Here is a 24,736-nt window from a genome sequence, read left to right as displayed (position 1 = left end):
TTTAAGCACTGTAGTGAATTCTGAACTGTTACAAAGTACTGACCTTGATTAATTAGCTAATCAGTCAGCGTCTTCACTGAAACTGTCTTCATCATTGGAATCTTACATAACTGGATTCATCATATGTGACCATTTTTGCCCAGTCGTCCTAAATTAATTTTTTAGTATGGTTAACACAACTCGCCCACACTGCAGGTGTTGCCTCAGCTAATGCATCGCCCCAAACTTTTTTCACTGTTTCATCTCCACGTCCATGTTGTCCAATATGACGATCATAGTATTGTTTAGAAATGCCCCAGACCAACTCAATCGGATTATATTGACAGTCATATAGAGGCAATCTCAAAACCTGATGCCCATGTTCTTGGAGTAGCTCGTCTATAACGTACCTGGTATTTTGTGGTTTATTCTGGCGACAAAGACTCAATAGCTCTGTCTTGCCTGAATCGTCGTCAAAAATTATTTTTTTTGCTCGTAACCATTCTTGTAAGTCCGATTTTTTCCAAGTGGCATTCGGTAACTTTTCTATTAAAGAGCTATGGTATGAGGCATTATCCATAATAATTAGAGATGGTTTCTCCAACATTGGTATCAGCTTTTCGAAGACCCACTTTTTAAAAGACTCTTTATCCATAGAATCATGATAGTCTGCACTCTTCGATTTCGTAGAAAACAGTAATCCAGCATCTTTAACAAATCCTTGCCTACTTCCGGCATGTAAAACAACAAAGCGTTTACCTGTATTTTCGTGTCCTTTTCTGATGCTTTTCACACAGTCATCTTGCCAAGTACGTTTATATGCCCCTTTTAGGAATATCCATGTTTCATCTAAAAAAAACGAACTGAAGTGGGCTTGGACTGGGAAAAAATTTCTCATATAATGCCTCAAAAAATACAGTCGTTTGGAGACAATACATGGTTTCTCACATAGCACTCGTCTATTATTTTCTAGTTTGTATGAAAACCCACAATTTTTCATAAGACGCCACAAACTTGTATCAGAACCGTCATAGAGATGCTTGTTTCTTAATTGTGCATTTAGAACTTTAAATGTAACGTGCTCTCCTTTTGCTTTCATGCCATACAGTACATTTCTAATCTCTCCTTTTATAGTATCGCTGACATCATTAGTCTTTTTTTGTACATTACGTGACTCTCCTGGTGTAGTAAGAGCTGCCCCTGTCTTGTATTCACTCTTTATTCTTGTCACTGTGCGAAGACTGATTTTCAAAGCGTCCGCTACTCGTTCATGTACCGATGATAACGAAAGCAAAGGTCCGTTGTTTTCTTTTTCTTTTTTAAAATACTCCAATAAATGAACTACACATTGTCGCATTTCTCTTGTTATCGTTTTTTCCGGCATTTTTTTTATTAAATAGAACAATTAGTTATTCACAACAAAAAATAATAAGTAAAACTGTTCGGAACAAATTCCAACAATGACTGACTAAAATCGACTAAAACAACATAAAATATCAATGGTAATTGCTACAATTATAAACCTATTAGCCAGCTCATTCAAGAACAATGCCACAAGTCATTATTGCAATGGGTATCGGAAGAGAGGGAGTTAATTTATAATAAACTGGAATTTTTAAGGTGTCGAGAGTATTATTTTATGTAATGGAATTCTACACAGTAAGAGCTCAAACTATTAATTAATTAAAAACTGTTTACTTATAAAAACTATTTCATCAGCTACTTCAAACCTGCACAGATCAGGGTAACATGTTAAAAAAAAACACGTCACTGCCAGCTATCTGTATTCGTAAAGAGGCCGAACTTATCACCGACACCGTATCGGCCAAACCCATCGGTGTTATTGCTAAAATACTGGGAGACGTGAGTGGTCTCTTCATTCCCTTCTCATCGCACTTTACCATGACGAACGTGTCTCGCACAATTGAATTACGCATCTGTGTATCAGAGATAAAGTGAGATGTGCATCTCAGCTAAAACCTACCCAGGAGCAGATATAGGCTCGGATCACAATCCTGTAGTAGTCACATTAAGAATAAAACTAAAGATCATTCAAAAATACATACAGAAACAAATTGACGTGAGAAGACTGAGTGAACAACATATAAAAGAGAAAACAATAGTGAACATCAAAGAAAATTTACAAAATATAGAGAAACTGAATAGAAATACTGATAACATAGACCAAAAATGGGAGAATATTAAACATGCCGTAATGCTGGCAGGGAGAGAAAATTTAACACCGAAAGAAAGGAAACATAAAGAATGGATGAATGAGGAAATACTACAGTTGATGTGTGAAAGAAGGGTACACAAAACAAATAATCCGATAAGATACAAAGAAACAGATAAATTGATAAAAAAGAATATAAGACAAGCTAGAGAAAGATGGCTAAGTGAGCAATGCCAGGAGTTGGAACAACTGGAGCGAAAATATGACTTTTTTAATGTACACAAAAAGATTAAAGAAATGACAGGAAGGAGAAGAACAACACAGACAGGACAGATCAAAGATACAGATGGTTTACTCATAACAGATTTACAACAAAAAATGAATCGATGGACAGAATACATATCACAACTTTTTGATGACAAAGATAGACAAGAAATCTCAAACGAATATACAGATGATACAGGGCCTGATATAATCAGAGAAGAAATAGATTATGCAATCAAACAAGCGAAAAGTGGTAAGGCCCCCAGTCCTGATGAAATTCCCGTAGAACTGCTCAAACTTATAGACGATGAATCTATTAAAATACTCCTAGATCTATTTAACACAATATATAGAACTGGAATAATACCTAGGGAATGGCTCCGTTCGACCTTTATACTATTGCCAAAAAAGGCAAATACAAGGGAATGCAGCAAATATCGTACGATAGCTTTGATGAGTCATGCTCTAAAACTGTTCCTGAAAATAATCGATAATAAGATCTATAGGAAATTAGACATAGACATCAGTAACACTCAGATGGGATTCAGAAAAGGGCTGGGTACAAGGGAGGCTCTGTTTGCAATGAACGTTCTCTCACAGAGATGCTTAGACATAAACCAAGAAATTTACACCTGCTTTATTGATTTCAAAAAGGCCTTTGACAAAGTACAACATGAACCACTAAGACAAATTCTAATAAAGAAAAATATAGACAGCCGAGATATTCGAGTTATATGCAACCTATATTGGAATCAAACAGCAAATGTGAAGGTTGAGGGTAGGCTAACAGAAGAAATTCAAATCCGTCGAGGAGTCCAGCAGGGATGCATCTTGTCGCCACTTTTATTTAATCTGTATAGTGAAGCTATTTGTGAACAAGCACTCGAGGAAGAAGATCTTGGTCTGATAATAAATGGTGAGACGATCAACAATATAAGGTATGCTGACGATACGGTTCTCCTAACGGGAACGCTAGTAGAACTACAACATCTCGTTCAAAGTCTCAATATATACTGTAACAGTTACGGCTTGAAAATTAATTTGAAAAAAACTAAATTTATGGTAATCACGAAATCAAAGAACATCAGAGCTAATCTTGTAATAGACAATACAACGGTTGAGCGTGTGTCCTGTTATAAATATCTAGGTGCTTGGATCACAGACGATACTGATCAAACAAAAGAGATTAGATGTAGAATAGAAATCGCTAGATCAGTCTTTAATAGAATGCGCAAACTCTTTTGCAATCGTGATATCAATATAAAGTTACGAATACGAATGCTGCGGTGTTATGTCTTTTCTACCCTGTTGTATGGAGTAGAGGCTTGGACACTAAAACAGTTGACCACAAAAAACATCGAAGCTTTCGAGATGTGGTGCTATAGGCGCATTCTCAGAATATCATGGATGGACCGCGTCACTAACACGCAAGTACTCCAAACTTTAGACAAAAGATGCGAAATTCTAAATGAGATAAAAACTAGAAAGATGGACTACTTGGGGCACATTGTGAGAGGTGAAAAGTACGAACTTTTAAGAAATATCATGCAGGGCAAATTTAAGGGCAAAAGAAGTGTGGGAAGAAGAAAAATATCGTGGCTTCGTAATCTACGTGAATGGTTCGGGTGTAGTTCGATTGAACTTTTTAGGCGCGCTGCTAACAAAGTCGCAGTGGCCATGATGATTTAGAATCTCAGCTAGGAGTGGCACGAGAAGAAGAAGAAGTATCAGAGATACACAGATGCGTAATGATGCACAATGTGGAGGTCCTGCGTAGAATGGGGAAAGAATGTGAAATTCTCATGACCGTCAAAACTAAAAAGTTGAAATATCTAGGACATGTAATGAGAAATCAAGAACGTTACGGCCTTCTCCAGCTGATTCTCCAAGGGAAAGTAAATGGTGAGAGAGGACCGGGAAGAAGACGCATTTCCTGGCTTCAAAATTTACGAAACGGGTATAACACGACTACCACTGAACTGTTCCGCGCTGCAATAAATAAAGTAAAGATAGCCGTGATGATCGCCAACATCCGGAACGGATAGGCACTTTAAGAAGAAGTATCAGAGAGAGAGACGAATATTAAAAATTCCGTAGTAGCTTATTTCAGGCACACGCCAAGAACGATGAAAACGAGTATATAAACTTTAATAATAAATTCCCTATATTGTTGCCCGCAAATGATCATGTTGTTTATTTGCTTATTAAAAAGGAACATTGTAGACTAGGACACAGTGGTCCTCAAAATGTGTTAGGCAATCTGCGCCTACGATACTGGCCTTTAAGTGTGGTCAAGTATGTTAAACGCATTATCCAAAAATGCATTACATGTTATAGATTCAATGCACAAACCGCATTACAACTTATGTCTCCACTCCCATTGGATAGAGTTAGAATCTCGCGCGCTTTCTACACTGTAGGTGTAGATTTTGCAGGCCCTGTGTTTATTAGGGCTTTTAGATTAAGAAAGGCGCAAACACTTAAATGTTATTTTGCAATTTTCGTTTGCATGGCTTCAAAGGCCATTCATTTAGAGTTGGTTAGTGAGTTATCTTCTTACGCTTTTTTAGCAACGTTCAAACTATTCATTTCCCGTAGAGGTAATCCCGATACTATATATAGTGACAACGGGACTAACTTTGTTGGTGCCAGTAATCAACTTAGAGCATTATGTAATTTTTTCAAATAAAATTCTAAATTTGACAAAATTAGAGCTTATTTAGCTCAAACTGAAATTCAGTGGAAGTTTATTGCTCCCCGATTACCACATTGGGGTGGACTCTGTGAGTCAGCAGTAAAAAGTACCAAGTTTCATTTAGTATTTTAAATTCCAAGCTATTTTAAATTCTCAACCGCTTTATGCATTATCGAATGATCCTAATGATTTACAACCATTAAGTCCTGGGTATTTCTTAATCGGTACTCCCATAACTGCATTCCCTGAGATTGATGTTACAAATACGCCTGTTAAGAGACTTTCTATCTGGAAACAAATTTCGAAAAGGCAGCAATCCTTTTGGAAACGTTGGTCTGTTGACTATTTAAATAACCTACAGCATCGCCCAAAATGGCTCTTTCCCACCACAGATATGAAAATAAATGATCTAGTTCTGATAACAAGTGAAAAAACACCTCCGTTACGGTGGCCCCTAGCAAGAGTGATAGAATTAATTAGCAGCAAAGATGAAAAAGAATTGTCCGTGTCCGTACTGCTGATGGAGAATATATTCGCCCTATCACTAAGCTGATTCCTCTTCCATTGTCTGAAGCCGATAGCCCTAGTATGGATAAATTTCTGTAAGAAATGTACCCAAGTGTTGCTACGTCACTGGTAGCAATTAACTTACAATTCTTAACTTCTACCTAGGTAAATTCTCATGAAAGTCGAAAATATATTTAAAAGATATGTTTACCAGTAGATTAACTTAACTAACGGGTATTGAAAATCGGAATTTTAAGTCAGTATAATATTGTACCCCAGCTTAGCTGTTCGCTCGCATATTAGTTAGTTTTTAGTTTCGAATTCGATATAATTCAGTATCAAATTGTATCCCAGCTGAACTGGTCCCTTCTTCTTTTTAGAGTTTTATTTCGCACATTGTAGTTATCGTTACATAGTTTACAGTTAAATGCTAAACGCTCATTAGTTATCAAGTTTATTCATATATAAGAAAACTTCCTCAGTTGAAGTGATAGTTAGTAGTAATATTTAATCTGTATCAAAGCTTGTGTTTGTAGTGTGTCGTGGACCAGTGTATAGACAATGATCGGGGCTATTTCAACAAAGAACTTGCGCTAAAACTTTGGCTAGATATTAACTTAGTTGTAGTAACATTCAATTATTAAATTACGTATTGTTTGAATTTCTTGTGTTCTTATTTTCCACGCCAGTGGGTGGTCCTTCGGATTGGAAGTAATTACAAGACTTAGTACGCTCTAAATGGTAACAAATGTCCGTTTAATTCTACCATTTTTGTTGTTGTTGTTCTATCATGTCTTTTGTGTATGGGTATGCTTTTCAGCAAGTTGGTACTTGCTCTTACTTCTAAATTGAAAGATCAGCTGATTAACCGCCTGTACTGAACTTTCTTCTCCATTTTGCAAATATATATATATATATATATATATATATATATATAAATTAATAAAAATCACTCTGTCATAACGTTGATTGAAATATTGGATACCCTATAATATTCAATCAACGGAAATACTAAAATCATGGGGAGAATATTATGGGTTATTTCTGGTTTCGTTATAATTTACACTGAAATTGCTAACAGGAGAGTGCTCTCACTGCCACATATTGAAATTGATATATAGTACCAACAGATGCTAGTCGTATACCATTAGTACTAATAAAATGGAAACTATCAAATTAATGTCAATTTCATTTAATCAAACGTACTAACCTTAAACATGGTCATTCAAGGAAACACACCTCAAAAATATTGACAAAAAATTAAAAATGGCTTAAGCGTTAAACAAATTAAAAAATTGTGAATAGAAATAGAGGAGACAACAATAAAAAAAGAGAGCAGCAAAGCTCACAGCACGAGAATATTGCCTCGTACATTTATATAGCAATTTGATCTCACAATTTTATAGTTTTTCAAAAAATGAACTCCGATTCGAAGATTAAAATGTCAAACAAAATGTAAAAACCTATTGAACCTTATTCCCAGCATTAACCCTTAACAGTGAGTGAGATAACGCCATAAGAAAATAATTAAAAAAGAAATTATAAAAAATCATTGTGCATATTTATACCGGTATCTCAGAAAAGATTAAGACTATAGTATAGTATAATAGTATAAAAGAAGAACATATTTTGTATAAGGCACGTAGGGCATAGTCATATTTTGAGATATAAAATCTTAAATTTAGATATTGAACATTCTTAATAAATGTATAATCTAATATGTAATCCTGTTTATGTTTAACAGACTTGGAAAACACTGAACAGACAAATATTTATTCTTTTATGTACTAGGCTCTAAAAAACGTGTACTCAAAACGAATAAATATTATCTACTAAGTATTTTATTCCAGTTTAATATGAAAGCATCACATATTATAAATTTCGCCATAGGTGCAAATTTAAGATAAAAACCAAATGATAGAGCATATTATAATGAAATCTAAATATCTTGGAATAGCTGTATCGAGCGAGGATAAGGTTATTGATGAGGAAAAAAATATCTATCGCTGAGGAAGTGAGAAAGTAATTGGCAAACGCAAAGAGCACTTTAATTATATTAAATGAAATATGAATTACAACCTATCATGATCCGCATATATTCGTACCGCAGAAACAAGACAATTAATAAACACGTTAAGAGAATCTTAATAATAACCAAAATTTAACTTTTAATACACAAAAGAAATAATGATATACAGAAGATACACAAGTTAAAAGACGTTATCCACTTGTTGTACGCAAAAGAGATACCTCTAGGAATAATCAAAAAGATAGAAAACACCTACCAAAAGAACACAATAAAAGTATAAATAGAAGAAGAACTAACCGACCCTATTGAAGCTGGCAATGGGATAAGACAGGGAGATTCTCTGAGTCCTCTACTATTCAACCTGATTATGGATGAAATATTAAAAAAGGTAAGAACTAAAAAAGGATACCAAATGGGAGAAAAACAACTTAAAATAATCTGCTATGCAGACGACGCAATACTACTCTCTCAAAGTGAAGATGATTGAAGTGAATTGAATATAACCGCCAGAAAATTTAACATGTTAATTTCCTCAAAAAAGGCAAAATGCATGGTTACAACAGCAAATTTACTCAGATGTAAGTTTGAGCTGGAAGGTCAGATAATAGAACAAGTGATGAAGTTTAAATATCTAGGCATCACATTATCTAGCTACGGAAAGCTCGAAACTGAAGTGAAAGATCAAGTGAATAGAGCAAATGGAAAGAGCAGGATGACTAAATAAAACAATATGGAGAAATAAAAATATCGGGAAAGAAACGAAAGACAGATTTTATAAAACAGTTATCAGACCAATAATGACATCTCTCTTTGTCAACCATTTTCCATCCACTCCTGAATGTAGGTCTCTCCCAATCGCTTCCATCTTTTTTTATCTTACTCCAATCTAATCCACTGTTTGCCTACCACTGCTCTTATGTCATTTACCCATCTTTTTTAGGTCTTCCCATGCTTCTTGTTGCCGTCCTTGGTCTCCATTCTAGAATTCTCCGTGTCCACCTGTTGTCAATATATCGGGCTACGTGACCTGCCCAGCGCCATTTCATTTTTGTAATTTTTTTCACAATATCACTAATCTTCATTCTACTTCATCTCGGTGTTTCTAATCTTGTCTCTCAGTGATATTCCAAGCATGATTCGTTCCATTGCTCTTTGCGTTTCTAATTTTTTAGCAGATTTTTTGGTAAGGGCTACTGTCTCCAAGCCGTAGATACAAACTGGTAGTATGCATGTGTTATACACCTTTTTCTTTAAGTTTGCCGGAATGGAGGTGTTTTTCAAAATATATGCTAGTTTGCCGAAAGCGTCCCATGCCAGTTGTGTTCTTCTTTTAATTTCAGCATCTTGATTTGGTTTTCCTAGTTTGATGACATGATCTAGATATACATAATGTTTAACATTTTCTATGGTATGATTTTGTACTGTTATATTTGTCTGGTCTCGGCTCAGTATTTTTGTTTCACTGTAGTTCATTTTTAAGTTCATATTGGTGTGCCTTCAACATCATCCTGTTTGCAGGTTTGAGGGTTTAGTCCTCCTGATATTTATTGTTATATTTTATATTATTTATATTAATATAATAACATAATAATAATATATTAACTTATATTATAAGTTATTTTATTTCTTGTTTATTAAAGACTACCTATTGTATGTTTTTATTCTCTTATGAAAATATATTTGTATAGCCCAGTTAATCAACCAGAATTACTAATATGTCGATTGTTTATAAAGTAATGGTCAAAAAAGAATCATTGTGTAAGCAGTATAAGCAAATTTTTATCATTATTATTAGCGAAAAGGCTTATATAAAAATAGCTATAATTTACAAAAATAGATAAATTAATTAAAAACCTACCAAAAACATTAAATGTCCACCAAATGAAATAAAGAGAAGAACAGCAAAAACAACTGACTCTCTAACCCATTTATCTATGTATGTATTTGCCGACAAAATAAATGATGGTCCAGCTACAAACCACATGGTTCCAAAGATATTAAATGGATAGTAAAAATTTCCCTACAAATACAACATATACAATAATATATTATAAACATATTAGAGAAGTCTAGGGATATTTTTATAAATAGATTTTTATGTAATTTATTTAGATAAACAATAACAAATTTATCTTATTACCGGGTGTTTAGTATCCCACAAAATTTGTCTAATTTAAAAAAAAGATAGTTTTAATTTTTTTTTGTCAAAAACACTTTCGAAATTGTCGTACTCACGCTACAAGTCTATAATCCATTTAGATGCTGTAACTGTCGTCTGACTTGTAGCGATTAAAACTAAAAATAAATTTTTAGTTGCAGTTTATGTTCATGTATTGTTTATCAGAATCCCAATTTCACAAAATGCCACCATAATCGATTATGAATTGTTTAGTTTGCCATACGCGAGCTTAAAGAAAGTGTACATCCCCATCAATCTAAAATTAAGTTGTCGTAACAAAATTGTATTTTAATGTATCTACTAAATAATAACCGTACTGATTAAATGACATGGATTCTTGTTTTAGCACTCCGGGTAAGATGTGTGCCAAGTATAATAATTAAATTCCAGTTTGCCTTATCGCTAGTAATTAGCGTGTTTATTCTTGATTTTTAAATAGTGTTATTTAGTAAAGTGATTTCTGGACAAGTTTCACTGTAAGTTAGACCTTTTTTTTATTAATACCTTATCAGCAGATAGCAAACAACGACCAGAAATAATAACGTAAGGTTAATTAATTTGCTTGATTACTAATGAAACTGTTCAATTACGAGGGCCGTAATCAGGTAACATAGACTTAATATGCAGGATCCAGGGAAAGGATTTTCTGAACATACTAATTCTCATCATATTACTCCTCCATCATACACATCAAAAGTATGCTCTACTACTCTGTACCAATATAACATTAAATTCCCAAGAAAAAACAAGCTATTTTGTTTAATTCACTTTTAAAATACTAAAATTGAGAATATTTAAATGCCATAGCCACCAAAATCGATCCTAATAAAATTCTCGCCATTTCCAGGATTGTAATTGATCGTATTTGCATATATTTTACTACCGAAGGAACATTCGCAGAATTTTTACGAACAGATAATGGAACAATAGTAATCAATCACGAACGTATCCAAGCTAGGAAGTTAGTCACCAAGCGAAAGACTGATAATTTTTAATGTCTGCCCAACAATACCTCACAGTATTAAAGAAGCTGAACTACAAAATATTGGCACTCATCAAATAACTTTAATGGATTTTCTAAGAATAGTAACAACCAAATCTTTAGTTAAGCATATCTTGAGCTTCCGATGGTATCATTACATTGCTCCTAAAAATCTTAAACTCTATAATCATGAAAAAATCAATTACCAAATTTATTTTTCATGGAAAAAACAGTCATGCTACATTTGCAAATAGCAAGGAAATCTAGAATCTTAGTGCACAAATAATAAAAACACACAAATATCTATCGAAAATGCACCGCTTACTTCTCAACCAAATTGTACCCAAAATGGCCACCCTAATATAACAGATACTCAGTCAATTATCCATTCTTCACAATCTTCACAACAATCGACTAGTTCACAATCGGAAGAAACAACCAATATGCCTCTATTATATTCAAATCTCATACAAACTCTTATTCAACCTGATAACGTTGAAATGAATATTGTCAGTCAACATCAACCTCCGAAATCTTCTAACATTCAATCGTCCAAACAAACGGCATCAGAAATAACGACTCCCCCAACAAAAAAAGATTTTTACCCATTTAAAGAACCTATAAGTAAATCTAAGAAACCAAAAACTTTACTTAAGGATAATACGAATTTAGCAGAAGATCTTATTGAATGCACTATTGCTTTCTTATAAGATAATCCGGATATTAAATACTTAACCCAGGAAGAATTATTTGATTTCTTTGGAAACGCATACGGTTCTTCCGATCCTCTTAGCATTGCTAAATCGTACATAGAAAATGTCGACGGACTACTAAATTTTCTAATTAAAATCCATCCTGGACTAACTCGCAAGTGTCTTAAAAGTCACTGTACTAGATTAAAAAAATAAATTATCAAACAGTATGCAATCCACGTCTCTACTGATCAGAGCAGCTATACCTCTGCTGACACTTACTAGAACAACATTCAACTTAATACTGCAGTGGAACCTTAGATTAACGAAACCGGATGGAATAACGAAACAAAACGATTTCTTTAATCTAAGAGTGGAACCTAAATGGATATTACACCCATTTAGAAAAACTTAAATTACTCATAGCTAAATTTAAACCATCTATAATATCTGTACAAGAGACTAACTTAAAAGAAGATAATTATCATAACTTAAGAAACTATACTCCATAAATACCTTAAACCTCGTATTATTTTAAGCGATTTTAATGCCCACAACAGACTTTGGGGAGGCAAACAAACAGATTTCTTGGGACGTAAAATTGAACAAAATTTTACTGATTCTAATATCAATACCCTTAATGATGGAAAAAATACAAGATTTATTATTTCCACTGGCGATGGGACCCCAATAAATTTATTCTTCTATGATCATGTCTTGTAACCATATCGGTCTGAGATGTGACATCCCTTTTGCATGGAAGCGATCATTTTCCCATACTAATTATAAAAAATAACCTTATCAATTCCATCCAATAAATGGTGTCTGAAAAATGCAGATTGGTCTCTTTATTCTTCTTTATTTCACATAGAATTTCTCAGTAGGTACAACTCTTCGACGCAGATCTTAATATCAACTCTAAAGTATTCCATTTCGTACATTTTTTAACGTCAATAGCTCATGAGCCTATAGGTTTTATAAAGTTTCCTAAAAACATGCCCCAGTCGCATGATGGAAGTCTGATTGTAAAACATCAATTAAAAGGTGAAAAAAAAAACGTTGTATAAATTTTAAATGTTCCTAACTTTAAATATTTAGCTTAAATTCAAAACATTAAGGTCCTACTGTAGATACATAAGAAAAGTAAGAGTGAAGCCTGGAAAAATATATATCATCTTTGAATTCATCTACCCTCACTTCTCGGGTTTGGAAAATAATTAACAGAATGTACGGGAAAAAATCATGTAACACCGTCCATTACCTAGAACGTGATAACCATATTTATTCAACAAATCAAGAAATAGCCTCCGTATTAGCAAAAGTATATCAACAACATAGCGATGAGGAAAATGTATCAACAAGTTTCCTAGTTTATAAAAATAAATTTAATAATGCCTGTATAAATCTTAATGATCATAATAATTTACCTATAAATGTCATATTTACAATGGATAAACTGTTAAGAACATTAAGCACAGATACTAGCCCAGGGCCTGAAAACATACCTGCTACATTTTTAGAAGCTATGCCATCGGAAGGCAAACAATATCTTCTGGATCTCTATAATTTTATTTGGACAAAGAATGTTTTCCTCATTAATTGATGTGACTAAATTAAAACACCAGTTCTTAAACAGGGTTAGAATAAATCGGACCCAGAGTCTTATCGACCAATCTCTCTAACTTCCACTATGTGTAAATTACTTGACAATATGGTAAGCAGCAGACTAATATGGTACCTATAAGATTGATAGCTACTTAGCCCCGTATTAAGTGAATTTAGAAAATCCAGATCTACATTAGACAACCTAGTAAATATTGAATCTCTAATTCTTAAGTCATTTGAGTGTGGTCAAGAACGTTTGGCCATATCTTTTGGTATAACGCTTGCGTATGATAAAATTTAGAGATTAGATATTAAAAGAATTTTGTCAAGTTGGCCGATTCGAGAAAATATTATCAAATTGATTTGTAATTTCCTATATAGACGGAACTTCAAAGTTCGAATAAACACCGTTTTTTCAGACTCCAAAATCCAATTAAACGGCATTCCTCAAGGGTCTACTCTTAGTGTAGCTCTTTTCCTTATTGTCATTAATGACATCGCTAAATCATTTAGTTTATCAGTAAATACTGATGATCTTGTTATATTCTGTCGAGGAAAAAATATATTAACAATGACGACCCATACACAGCAAGCCATTTACAAAGTCTAGAATTTTCTTTCAGAAAAACGAAAAAAATCGTCTTCAGTAAATCTCCAAAGAAGCACATTATACCACCGAAACTCTACCTAAATAATTCACCAATAAATTATTTACAATCAATTACCTTCGTGGGAGTAAAACTGGATAATCGACTATCTTGGCAAGACCACATTCACTTACTCCGGCTGTCAGCACAAAACGGCCCTAACTTAATGAAAAGTATCTCTCAATAACAATGGGGTGGCGATTTATGACTGTCTACAAAACCTTAATTTATTCAAAATTAGATTATGGTGCTGTTGCCTACAACTCAGCCAAAGGTTCTCTGTTGAAAGTACTAGATCCAGTACATAATTCAGCAATTAGAATTGAATTGGAAGGACACTACACAAGGGCAGTTCAAAGTTTTTTATATTGAATTAGAAAAACCATTTTTGAACTTAGGAGAGTATATCTTAGCCTTATATATGCCTCAAGAGTATCAGCTAACTCGGAGGTACCGGTTTATAAAAACAAGTTTACAGATGGATTTTCATCGATGTTTAATTGCGGAAAAAGATTGGATCCTCCGTTTTATCATCGAGTGAAAGCAATGTTACAAAGTTTAGACACAATAATTTCATTCGCTTATAATATTTCAAAAGTCAGCCAACACATGTTACCATAGACCATTGTTGCTCTCCCTGAATATAATAGAAACCTTTTTGCATTCAGGAAATGTGACACACCAGCCAAAATTTTCAAAGAGAAAGCACTAGAGATATTAAATAGTTTATTGATTACATCCTTATTTTCACTGACGCATCCAAAACTTCAAACTGAGTAGAAGCGGCTTTCACAACATATAACTATAATAGTTCCTATCAGCTCCCTCCTCAAACCTCCATATTCACATGCCATCAGCATGTACTCTCTAATCATTAGCGATTCCCTGAGTACATTAACAGCCTTAAAACAATTGGACCCCAAACATCCCGTCCTGCTTTTAATTTAGGCGCAACTCTTAACATGCCAACAAAATAAAAGATAAGTTCAGTTCCTCTGGGTATCTTCACATTGCGAGATAAATGGAAATGATAGCAAAAGCTCAACTATTAGCAAAAAATCCAAGTGAGAATCCGTTAACAGACATCATAACTACGTGTGTTCATACTGATTTCAAGCAATATTTTAAAAAGAAAATTATAACAAAGTGGCAAATAAATTGGAATAATAATTCAAACTCTAAATTAAGAACTATTAAACACAGTGTGCTGCCGTGGAAACTTTCTACTAAGAGAAGAGACCAAGTGATCATCTCCAGATTGGGACTTTTACATACAAAGAGGACCTATGATTTTATATTAATGAAGGAACCTCCTCCGATGTGTTACGTGTGTGATAGTGAACTAGCTGTGCAACAAATATTAATAGACTGTGCTCTCTATATACTAGTATGACAACAACAACAGTTACCTAATAGCTTTACTTTAAAGAATGTTTAAGTGAAAATAATATATATATATATATATATATATATATATATATATATATATATATATATATATATATAAAATTTTTAATTTGTTGCGTGCCATAGGACTGAGTAACCAAATTTAATATTAACTCTTGCTTCTCCTTCACATTTCATGTAAATACAGTTCAATGCTAATAACCCTTTGTGGTTGAAGCAATTTGTAAATAAAAACAAATTAAATCGAACCTACCAGATTATTTAATTAAGAATTTAAGTATTTAATATAAGTAATTAATAATTCTAGTTTTTTCCTTATCGCTAATTACTTAAAAGACATTTATTATATTTAGGTTTATTTGTTAAGTAACAAAAACATCAAATCAAAAATTTGTAATATAAAAATATAATAATTTTAAGAAAAGGACAAACTTATTTTTACTAATTTAATACATAATTTACTACATAAATATCCCTAGACTCTTTTTAATTTTTACAATTTCTTTCACAGTTTTTCTGACATTTTAAAAGCGATAGTATCAATAAAAAGCATAAAATAGCATAAATTATCAAAAAAACGGCAAGTAGCAACACCTCTCTGATTGAACTGAGTGAGCTGAAATTATTTGAAAGGGAACTAGGAATAAATTAATAAGGTCAAGTACCTAGGGGTAACTCTGGTTTCCAAACTTAATTAGAACATGCATATTAGCAGCATAACCAACAAATCTACCCCATTATTCTGGAACTGCAGACGAGTTGTAGGTAAAACCCGGGGACTGAAACCCAAAGTAATCTATACTTTATATTATACACATCAGTGATACGAACGAAAATTACATATAGTTCAGTACTTTGGTAAAAAAGAATACTTTTCAATTGTGTGTAATCTCTCTCACCGCCCTATAAAACAAGCACTTTTAAATGTAACGTTTAAGAGCCTTGAATAGTACAGAAACGGCATCTTTAGAGGCTATCGAAGGTCTTACTCTGCTGGAACTATATATTTCGGCGATAAACTTTATGATCATCTTGAGACTTAGAAGCCGAATTATGTATTGAATTGTTACACAAATACCACAGGGATTATACTTGAGGATTAAAACAATTTTATCATTGCGAGAACAAAAAATCTTAAACATAATTTAGACTTAATATAGTTGAATGATGGATCTAAAACTGCCCATGTTACTCATTGAAAACATGTAACTATAACCTCCTGAATGAAGACCCCAAAGCTAAGAGGATCAACATTTATACAGATAGTCATTTTCAGGGGCTATTCTGGCCTTAAAGAATCAACTTACCAAATTAAAACTGGTGAGAAACTGTAAAGATCTTTTCAATAACCTGACAAAAGGCAAAAAAAGTGTCTTTAATGTGGGAGCCGGATTATGAAGGATTGCATAGGAATTAAAGGGTAGGTTTGTTGGCAAAACAAGGTTTTCGAGAAAACTTTGTAGGCCTAGAACCATTGTATAGCATTACAAAGATATTGTAAGAAACGAGGTCCAGAAGTGGCTACTAAGGAATCATTAAAAGAAATGCAGAGCCACTTAAGGACAAATCTAGAGTAAAACAATAATCACGATTTTAAGAAAAAAAAAAAACTCTTAGACAATTAAATAAACCTCAATAAACGATTAAAATAGTCATCAAAACAGTAACTCGGAATTGTCGTTTAAGAAAATATCTATACAAAATAGCTAAGATAAATTATGCATAGTGCAGAAAACGCAAAATGGAAGAAGAAAGCAATGTGCTAAGTAATATAAGGCAGGAATTCACTAAGCAACTGAGGATTGAATCAGAAGAGATCCTAACATTACGAATGAGGAAACTCTTGACCTACATTAAGGCCACAGGACTGATTTGGTTTAATATAAAAAACAGGATTTGGTACAAAAGTCTTATGATCAAGTACAAAAAAATTTGACGATCTTCATATTTTAGAGTATTTAAATATCTGGTGGTATAGTAGTCCTTGTTTAAAATTACTTACTTTTTCTGGATAATGCTTCAAAGTAATTATTGTAAAATAAACGAACATACACCAAGCAATAATTCTTAATGATATTAAGGCATACCCGGCTGGTGATTCATATAGATATAACACTTCTCCTGGATCGAATACCTTAAAAATAACAATTTAGGTTTTACTTGGTTAATTTAGACATTGTTTTACCTTGGCCTCATATATAAATATTGAAACATAAGTAACAGAATAAAGACACATGAATATTGTCAATTTGACACTTGCTTGCAATGGTAGGGTTCCTCTGGTAACTGTGTATCCTTTCGCAAGTAGCAAGAGAAGTAGTACGAAACTTGTTTCTGATGTTCCCATTAACATCAAACCTAAAACATAAGCGCATATTGACTATTTATTAAAAATTAAATTTATTTATGTATTTAATAAAAAATCATAGTCGATCGGATAGCCAGGCGGGCTGGGCGGCTGGCTTCTCCTTCGCTTCACTGCGAGAGATGTCAGTTCGATCCCCAGCTCGGTGACAGAAAACAAAAAGGCTAACGCAGCAGTTTAAAATTCTAAAATGAATCTGCGGCTTAGTCTAGAATATGCTGGTATCTGATCGGCCTATGGTGGAGCAGTACGGCAAGAGATAAGGGCTTGCGGCTCGGTGATACTCCTCCATAGATCCCTACCGGAAGGGCGTGTGCCGCCTAAATACCGGGTATATATATATATATATATATATATATATATATATATATATATATATATATATATATATATATATATATATATATATATATATATATATATATATATATATATATATATATATAAAATCATAAATTTTATGAGATCAAGGATCAGTGGTGTTTTTTCTCCTGGGCCATCTGTTATAAACCGGTTGTACTGTAGCCAATAGGCTTAGTGTATATCTTCCATTTTTTTATAATACCCATTCCAGGATTCAAGAACAATGAAATATTTTATACAGGTCTCCTGGATTGGTGCCATATATTATTTGGAGTCAATCTTGTCTCCAAAAAGTTTTTACCGCCTGAAAACCAATGCCGCAGTCATTTAAGATATGTTTGACTATTTTAGGTTCTCTGGTATAGAGTCTGCAGTTAAAGTCTCCATGAAACAGTTCCATTGTATGCAGGTGTCCCTTAACTGCCGAGTGTTCAGTAAGGAAGCCTGTTATGACTTTGAATTGATTTCTGCTTGTTTTTCGAAGTTCATTAGTCCTATTAGCACATGTCCATCCAATATACATACATCTTTTCATGTCTTTGCGGGTATATTTTTCTAGTATGAGTTGTGTTGTCTTCGAATCCAGGCTTTTTCCAGTCGCGGACGATGGTTTTTGGCACTCCCACGTCCGGCTCTGGACCGAAGTATTTTCTAGCTCATGCTCTTCTTGTAAGTGCATCAGCCCTTTCATTGCCATATATTCCCTGATGACCTAAAACCCATACCAGTATAACACTGTTATATTCCACCAGTCTGTCTAGAACTCTGTTTGTGTAGAATCTACCTTAGAGCTTACGACAGAAAGTTCCCATGGCTGCTTAGCAATTAGTGCATATATTGATCTGCTTTAGTTCGAAATATAGTCTATAATATCCCATCCTTGCCTCCCCTCTTATAATTATATGTAAAGGAGAGAGATTCATTAGGGCCTCCGTATCTGACGTTAATGTGCTCCTCAGAGCCGTTGTGATTACAGGACAAGCATGTCTTTACACCTTGCTGAATTTAAGGATGACACTTTTTCCGGCACCTTTAACCACTATACCACTAAGGCATATGTTATTTTGGATTTTACCGCCATCTCATATATCCAATATTACATGTTTGGATTTAAACCCCACAATTTTCCATGGGTACGCCTGTTTACCATTAACATAGATACCGCTCTCTTCGTCATACGTTCTATCTGCTAATTTCAAGCAAGTCTCAAGTCTAAAATTACCCCAAGATACTTTAATTCACTCACCAGATTTAAATGTGTACCATTTAGGCTTAGAGGACCCTACACCTTTAAATAATGATCAGTAGTAGTTAGTAGTAGTACAATGCTGAAAAATCAACAAATTGTTTTTCTAAATTTAATTATTGTAAATTTCTAGTTTCCGGAAGAAACACGCTATTTGTATGTGTGTGACAAAGATAACTATTTATTTTAAAAGACAATGTGGATGACTGACAAGATTGGGAAGGTATATTTTTCGTATATTTTCTAAAAATCTTATTATTAATACTGTTCTTTGTGTCTATATTTTTCGTATACTATCGTAAAATCTTATATTTATATGCTCTTCACTGATATCCGTATCAGTTAAATGCATTTTAAAGTTTGGTCTAACTATTTACTCACTAATATCCAGACAAGACAGAAATATTTCATTAGCAACACTTAGCTTTGTAGTCGCTTTTTAAAGTGTATATCAGGATATAATTTTTTCTGGAATTCTCAGTTTATCTTTTTTACTCCAGCCGTCAAAGACGAAAATACCACTGAACCTCTAAAAATCCTACGAACAAGCTGAATTTTATCGAAAATGTCAATTTTAGAACGCTAAAAGAAGATGCAAAAATGTTTACCACTCATATCCCCGGGCTTTTCTCTAACCCCCTCCCCCACGTAGAGAGGGGAAAACGAAAAGCAATTAATGAGCTAGGATAATTTTGAACTAAAATGTTTATTAGCATTTTTTGGTGTAGCATTAGCATTTAATCGAATAGTCGGATTGATAATTATTGTAAAAATCCGACAATATGTTTATATGAAATTATTATTTTTTTTTATTTATTTATGCCTCAACCTCATAGGGTCATTAACGTTGTATAATTTAGAGTTTTACAATTTATTTAGTACATTTATGGAATGTAAGTATGATCATATTTTTCATATCAGTTCCGTCACTTAATATTGCCTTTAAGGTATTGAAGTCTCTCCATGCAATATAAAGGACACTCCAGTAAAATATGGCGAACAATGAGCACAATATCACAGACGTTGCACTGTGGTTTTAGTTCACTCTACAGCAGATGTTTATGGGTGATGGTGGTGTGGCCTATTCTCAAACGAGATAAGATGGTTTGATGTATTCGCGTATTTGGGGTTGATCTCCTAGGTAGTAGACTTGGATGACTAGGATATAAGTTATTTAGGGCAATTACAGAATTTAGGGAATCGGTAATAATGACAGGGTTTTTGATACTATTTTCTACCACAAAATTTATTGCATTGAGAATAGCGGTTAACTCGGATGTGTAAATGGATGTTAATTTAGGGAGTTTCATTAATATTTTTGTTTTATTAAACATAAATGCCGCTCTCACGCCATCTATAGTTTAAGAGGCATCCGTATATATAAGATTATGGTTACTGTATATCTTGAATTCTTGGAGGAGATATTGAAATAATGCTTTATGATGGTTATCTGCTTTTTTATATATGAAGAGTTTGGTATTGATAGATGGAATGGGAACAGTCCAGAAGGGAACAGTGTTAATATCGGGTATACAATAGATATCTTGGAATTTGAATTCAAGTTCATTGAGGTATCTATTTACCCTTTCATAAAAAATGAGGTCAAGCCTAGCATGTGTTTTAAAGATATTTCTAAAACGGTCTGAATTTACATAGTGGTTAACAGGATTCATAGGATTTGCCTGTATACATGACGCATATGTTAGTGAAAGTTGTTTTCTTCGGAATTCTATGGGAACTTCTCCAGCTTCACAGTGTAAACTTTTAGTAAGGCTAGTATAAAAGACACCTAGTATAGTTCGCAAAGCACTATTTTGTATTCGATCGGGTTGTTTTATGATATATGGTTTTGCTGAATCATAAATAATACAAGCGTAGTCGAGTTTGAACCTGATCAATGACTTGCACATAAGGGTCAGTGTTTTACTATCTGCTCCCCACGTACTGTATGCAACAGTTTTTATAATGTTAAGTGCAGATTGACACGTACTTTTTAGATCATGAATGTGGTGGTTTCAGGATAATCTGTTGTCAAATGCCATGTCTAAACATTCTATTTCTCAACATATTTTATTTCTTTATTAAATAGTTTTAATTCTGGAGTGATATAACTTCTTTTTTTTTAAATAACATAGCCTTTGATTTTGTTGTTAATAATTGAAGACCTGTGACACTTGTTCATAATTCGAGATTCCATAGCACTTTCTGTAGATGGGTCTAAAGGGTTTTATCATTTATCCCCTTAACAAAAATGATTAAGTCATCTGCAAAGAGTCTAGCTGTTACTGGTAAGTCACAAGTGGAGATAATATTATTCATTGCAATAAGAAATAGGGATACGCTTAAATTAGATCCTTGGGGAATTCAGTTTTTTTTTGAATTTTTGTATTAGATAAAGTACCGTTAACACGATCGTACATTAAAAGTTCGATGAGATAAGAAATGTTTTATGAATTGTGCTATATTACCTTTTATTCCTCATCGACTAAGTGTTAGAATAATATCATGTCGACAAACTGTATCGTATGCTCTAGTTATGTCAAAGAATATTGCGATACATTTTTGTCCACATGCCACTGCTTCATGAATCTCAGACTCTAAACTAATAAGATTATCCAGTGTTGAACGATTTTTTCGGAATCCTCTTTGTTCCGGGGCAAGTAATTTATTATTTTCTAAAAACCACATTAATCCGTTGGATATGATTTTCTCGAGAACTTTACACATTACACAAGTTAGAGAAATAGGTCTATATGAATGTGACAGAGATTTTGGTTGATTTTGTTTATAAATAGGGATGAGAATAGATGAACTCCAGATTTTTGGAAACTTGCTATGTCTCTATAGATATTCAGCAAGTGTTTCTTTGCAGATGAAGGAAGTTTTTGAAGAAATATTGCAGGGATATGATCAGGACCGGGAGAAGAGTTTTTCGTATTATTGAGTGAATATTCTAATTCATCCATGGTTATAGGATAATTTAAAGGAAAAAAGTCATCAGGCGGTATATCAATACCTTTGGATTCCCCTCTTTCTTTTTTGGTCAAAAATCTGGAGGAAGAACATCATCACTCTTGAGAATCTTTCAAAACTATTAGCTAGAATATTGGCTATACCTAGAGGGGAAGTGTATATTTTTTGTTTTTCTTATAAGAAGTTAATGTAGTTTGAGGTATTTTTCCCGGATATCTTCGTACCATTTGCCATACTTTATTAATTGGTGTGGATGAATTTAATTCTGAAACAAACTTTTTCCATGATTCACGTTTACTTCTTTTAATTATAAATCTAGCTCGTGCTTTTAGTCGTTTGAATTCTAATTTATTTTCAAGTGTTATATATTTCCTGAATCGATTTAATGCTGTTTTTGAAAGTTTAATAGCTTCTTGACATTCAGAATTCCGCCAGGGGACTGGCGAATTTAATTGTTTAGAATTCATTTTACCAACGGCTTTTTCGGCAGCATTCAATAACACATTGGAAAACTCTTGAATTTGACTATCAATATTATTATTTGATTGTAAAATTTCATGTAATGCATTCATTTCGTTTAAAACTAGTGTTACGATAATTATCCTGGCCTAAAATAACCGTAAATATTATGACTAATGTGTTCTGTTTTTAGATTTTACGAGAGTATTCTATTAGCCGGCAGAAATTTACCTGAATGGACCTTCCAGAAACGGTCGAGCCGATGTAAAAATACCCGTTTGCCTTACCGTTATAATTTCGTCGCTAATCGAGAAGGCTGTTCGATGATTCTAGCGTAAAGGCAATGGCATATATAAAGGACATTTTATTTGGAAGGAACAGTTAATTCTGAACCCGCGCTCGCGAATTTGTAACGTACGAATATATATAAATTTGTCAGATAAGTTAATATAAATAAAGAAATAAATTAAATCCGTAAGTGTTATAAATATTGAACCTTTTAATAAATTCACAACAAATGGTGTCAGAGTGAGATCGAACATAAATTAGACTTATAATAATAATACAAGTGAATATAAAATAAATTGTGAAAATGGCTACGATTTATGAGCTGACAGTGACTAATTTAAGAAGACATCTTGAAGACAGAGAATTAGCTTCTACCGGAAAAAAGGCTGAGTTAGTCCAACGACTAAAGAACGCTTTGCTAGAAGAAGGACTAGATCCAGAGACTTATATATTTGAAGATGCTGTCCTCTCGTCGATTTCGAAAGTTTCCGGCGACATCGCATCATTAGAGAACAAAGTTTCCGACGATATTTCGAAAGTGTCTTCTGATGTAGCCAAAGTTTCCGGCGACATCGCATCATTGGAGAACAAAGTATCCGGCGACATCGCTTCTTTAGAAAGCAAAGTTTCTAATGAGATTTCTTCTCTGGAAAGCAAAGTTTCTGCTAACATCTCTAAAGTCACTTCTGAAATATCTGCTCTTGACGATAGAGTGTCTTCGCTAAAAAACCAAGTTGCTGCCGATAAGTTGGCCTTCGAAGAAAAGATTAAAGAGATGGAAAGGAAGATGGAAGAAACAGGGACAGCAGAGAGAGGTAACAATCCGATTACAGTGGAGATAAAAGAAGACGAGACGAAATTTAAGTTGGAGACACGGCCGAAATTTGAAGGAAGTGGAGGTTCTATTCATGTTAAAGTCCCAACTTTCGACGGAAAATCATCATGGAACAACTACATGAAACAGTTCGAATCAGCCGCAAGAGCAAATGGATGGTCTGAAAAAGAAAAGGCTGTAAACCTGACTATCGCTCTTCGAGGAGATGCCTTAGATGTGCTTCAGACCATAGCCGTAGAGGAGACCGATGATTTCGAACAACTGAAGAAGAGGTTAAATATGCGATATGGCCACGAACATTTGGAGCATGTATATCAGTCACAGCTTAAAAATCGTAGACAGAAGAAAGATGAGGCTCTTCAAGAATATGAGGTAGATATTGCCAGATTAGTACGATATGCTTATCCAACAGCTCCCGAAGACATGATGGAAAAATTGGCCGTTCAAACGTTTATTGATGGTCTTCGTGATCATGAAATGCAGAGAACACTACGATTAGCTCGTCACAAGACGCTGGTTGATGTCCTATCCGCCGCCCTCGAATACGAGTCAGCTACGCAGGCCTCTGGCGGGTACAGTAAAGTTAGGACTGTAAAAGAGGAAGGAGATGAAGATAAACTTGACCAGCTCGTTAATATGATGAAAAGCATGACATACAAGAAAACGAAGACCATCAGATGCTGGAATTGTGGCGAAATAGGACACGTACGAAGCTCCTGTAAGCACCCTAGGTACGACGCAAATCAAGAAACTCACCATCAGGAAAACTAGAACGGGTCAGCCTTAGGGGGGCAGCTTCGACCCAAAACTTTTCCAAAGACCCTCTCATACTAATAGCTTCTTTGAAATGTCGTGAAGATAGTGTATATGTAGATGGAGACATAAATGGTAAAAAGCATACGTTGTTGGTGGATACCGGAGCGACCAGAACCATTATACGCCCGACAGTTATAAACAGCCGAAAGAAACTGTTACCAACGAGGTTACGACTTCGGACCGCTACAGGTGAAAATGCCAACATTCATGGAGAAATCCAGGTACAATTGGG

The 24,736-nt window shown here is 33.9% G+C and overlaps 1 protein-coding gene across 2 annotated transcripts in view; it reads right to left on the bottom strand.

Moving 5' to 3' along the window:
- LOC140431258 (transmembrane protein 145-like) overlaps positions 1-24,736 on the bottom strand; it is a 188,813-nt gene that overhangs the window by 83,939 nt on the left and 80,138 nt on the right. For both annotated transcript variants that reach the window (XM_072519198.1, XM_072519197.1), the window contains exons 8-10: positions 17,345-17,517; positions 17,162-17,293; positions 9,506-9,667 (exon numbers count right to left, since the gene is read on the bottom strand). In XM_072519198.1, the coding sequence (XP_072375299.1) occupies positions 9,506-9,667; positions 17,162-17,293; positions 17,345-17,517 (467 nt within the window). The remainder of the gene's footprint in view (positions 1-9,505; positions 9,668-17,161; positions 17,294-17,344; positions 17,518-24,736) is intronic.

Source organism: Diabrotica undecimpunctata, unplaced genomic scaffold, assembly GCF_040954645.1.
Source record: "Diabrotica undecimpunctata isolate CICGRU unplaced genomic scaffold, icDiaUnde3 ctg00000258.1, whole genome shotgun sequence".
In the NCBI taxonomy this organism is placed as follows: Eukaryota; Metazoa; Arthropoda; class Insecta; order Coleoptera; family Chrysomelidae; genus Diabrotica; species Diabrotica undecimpunctata.
Note: the sequence above shows the minus strand (reverse complement) of the source record. Positions and strands in the feature narration are given on the sequence as shown.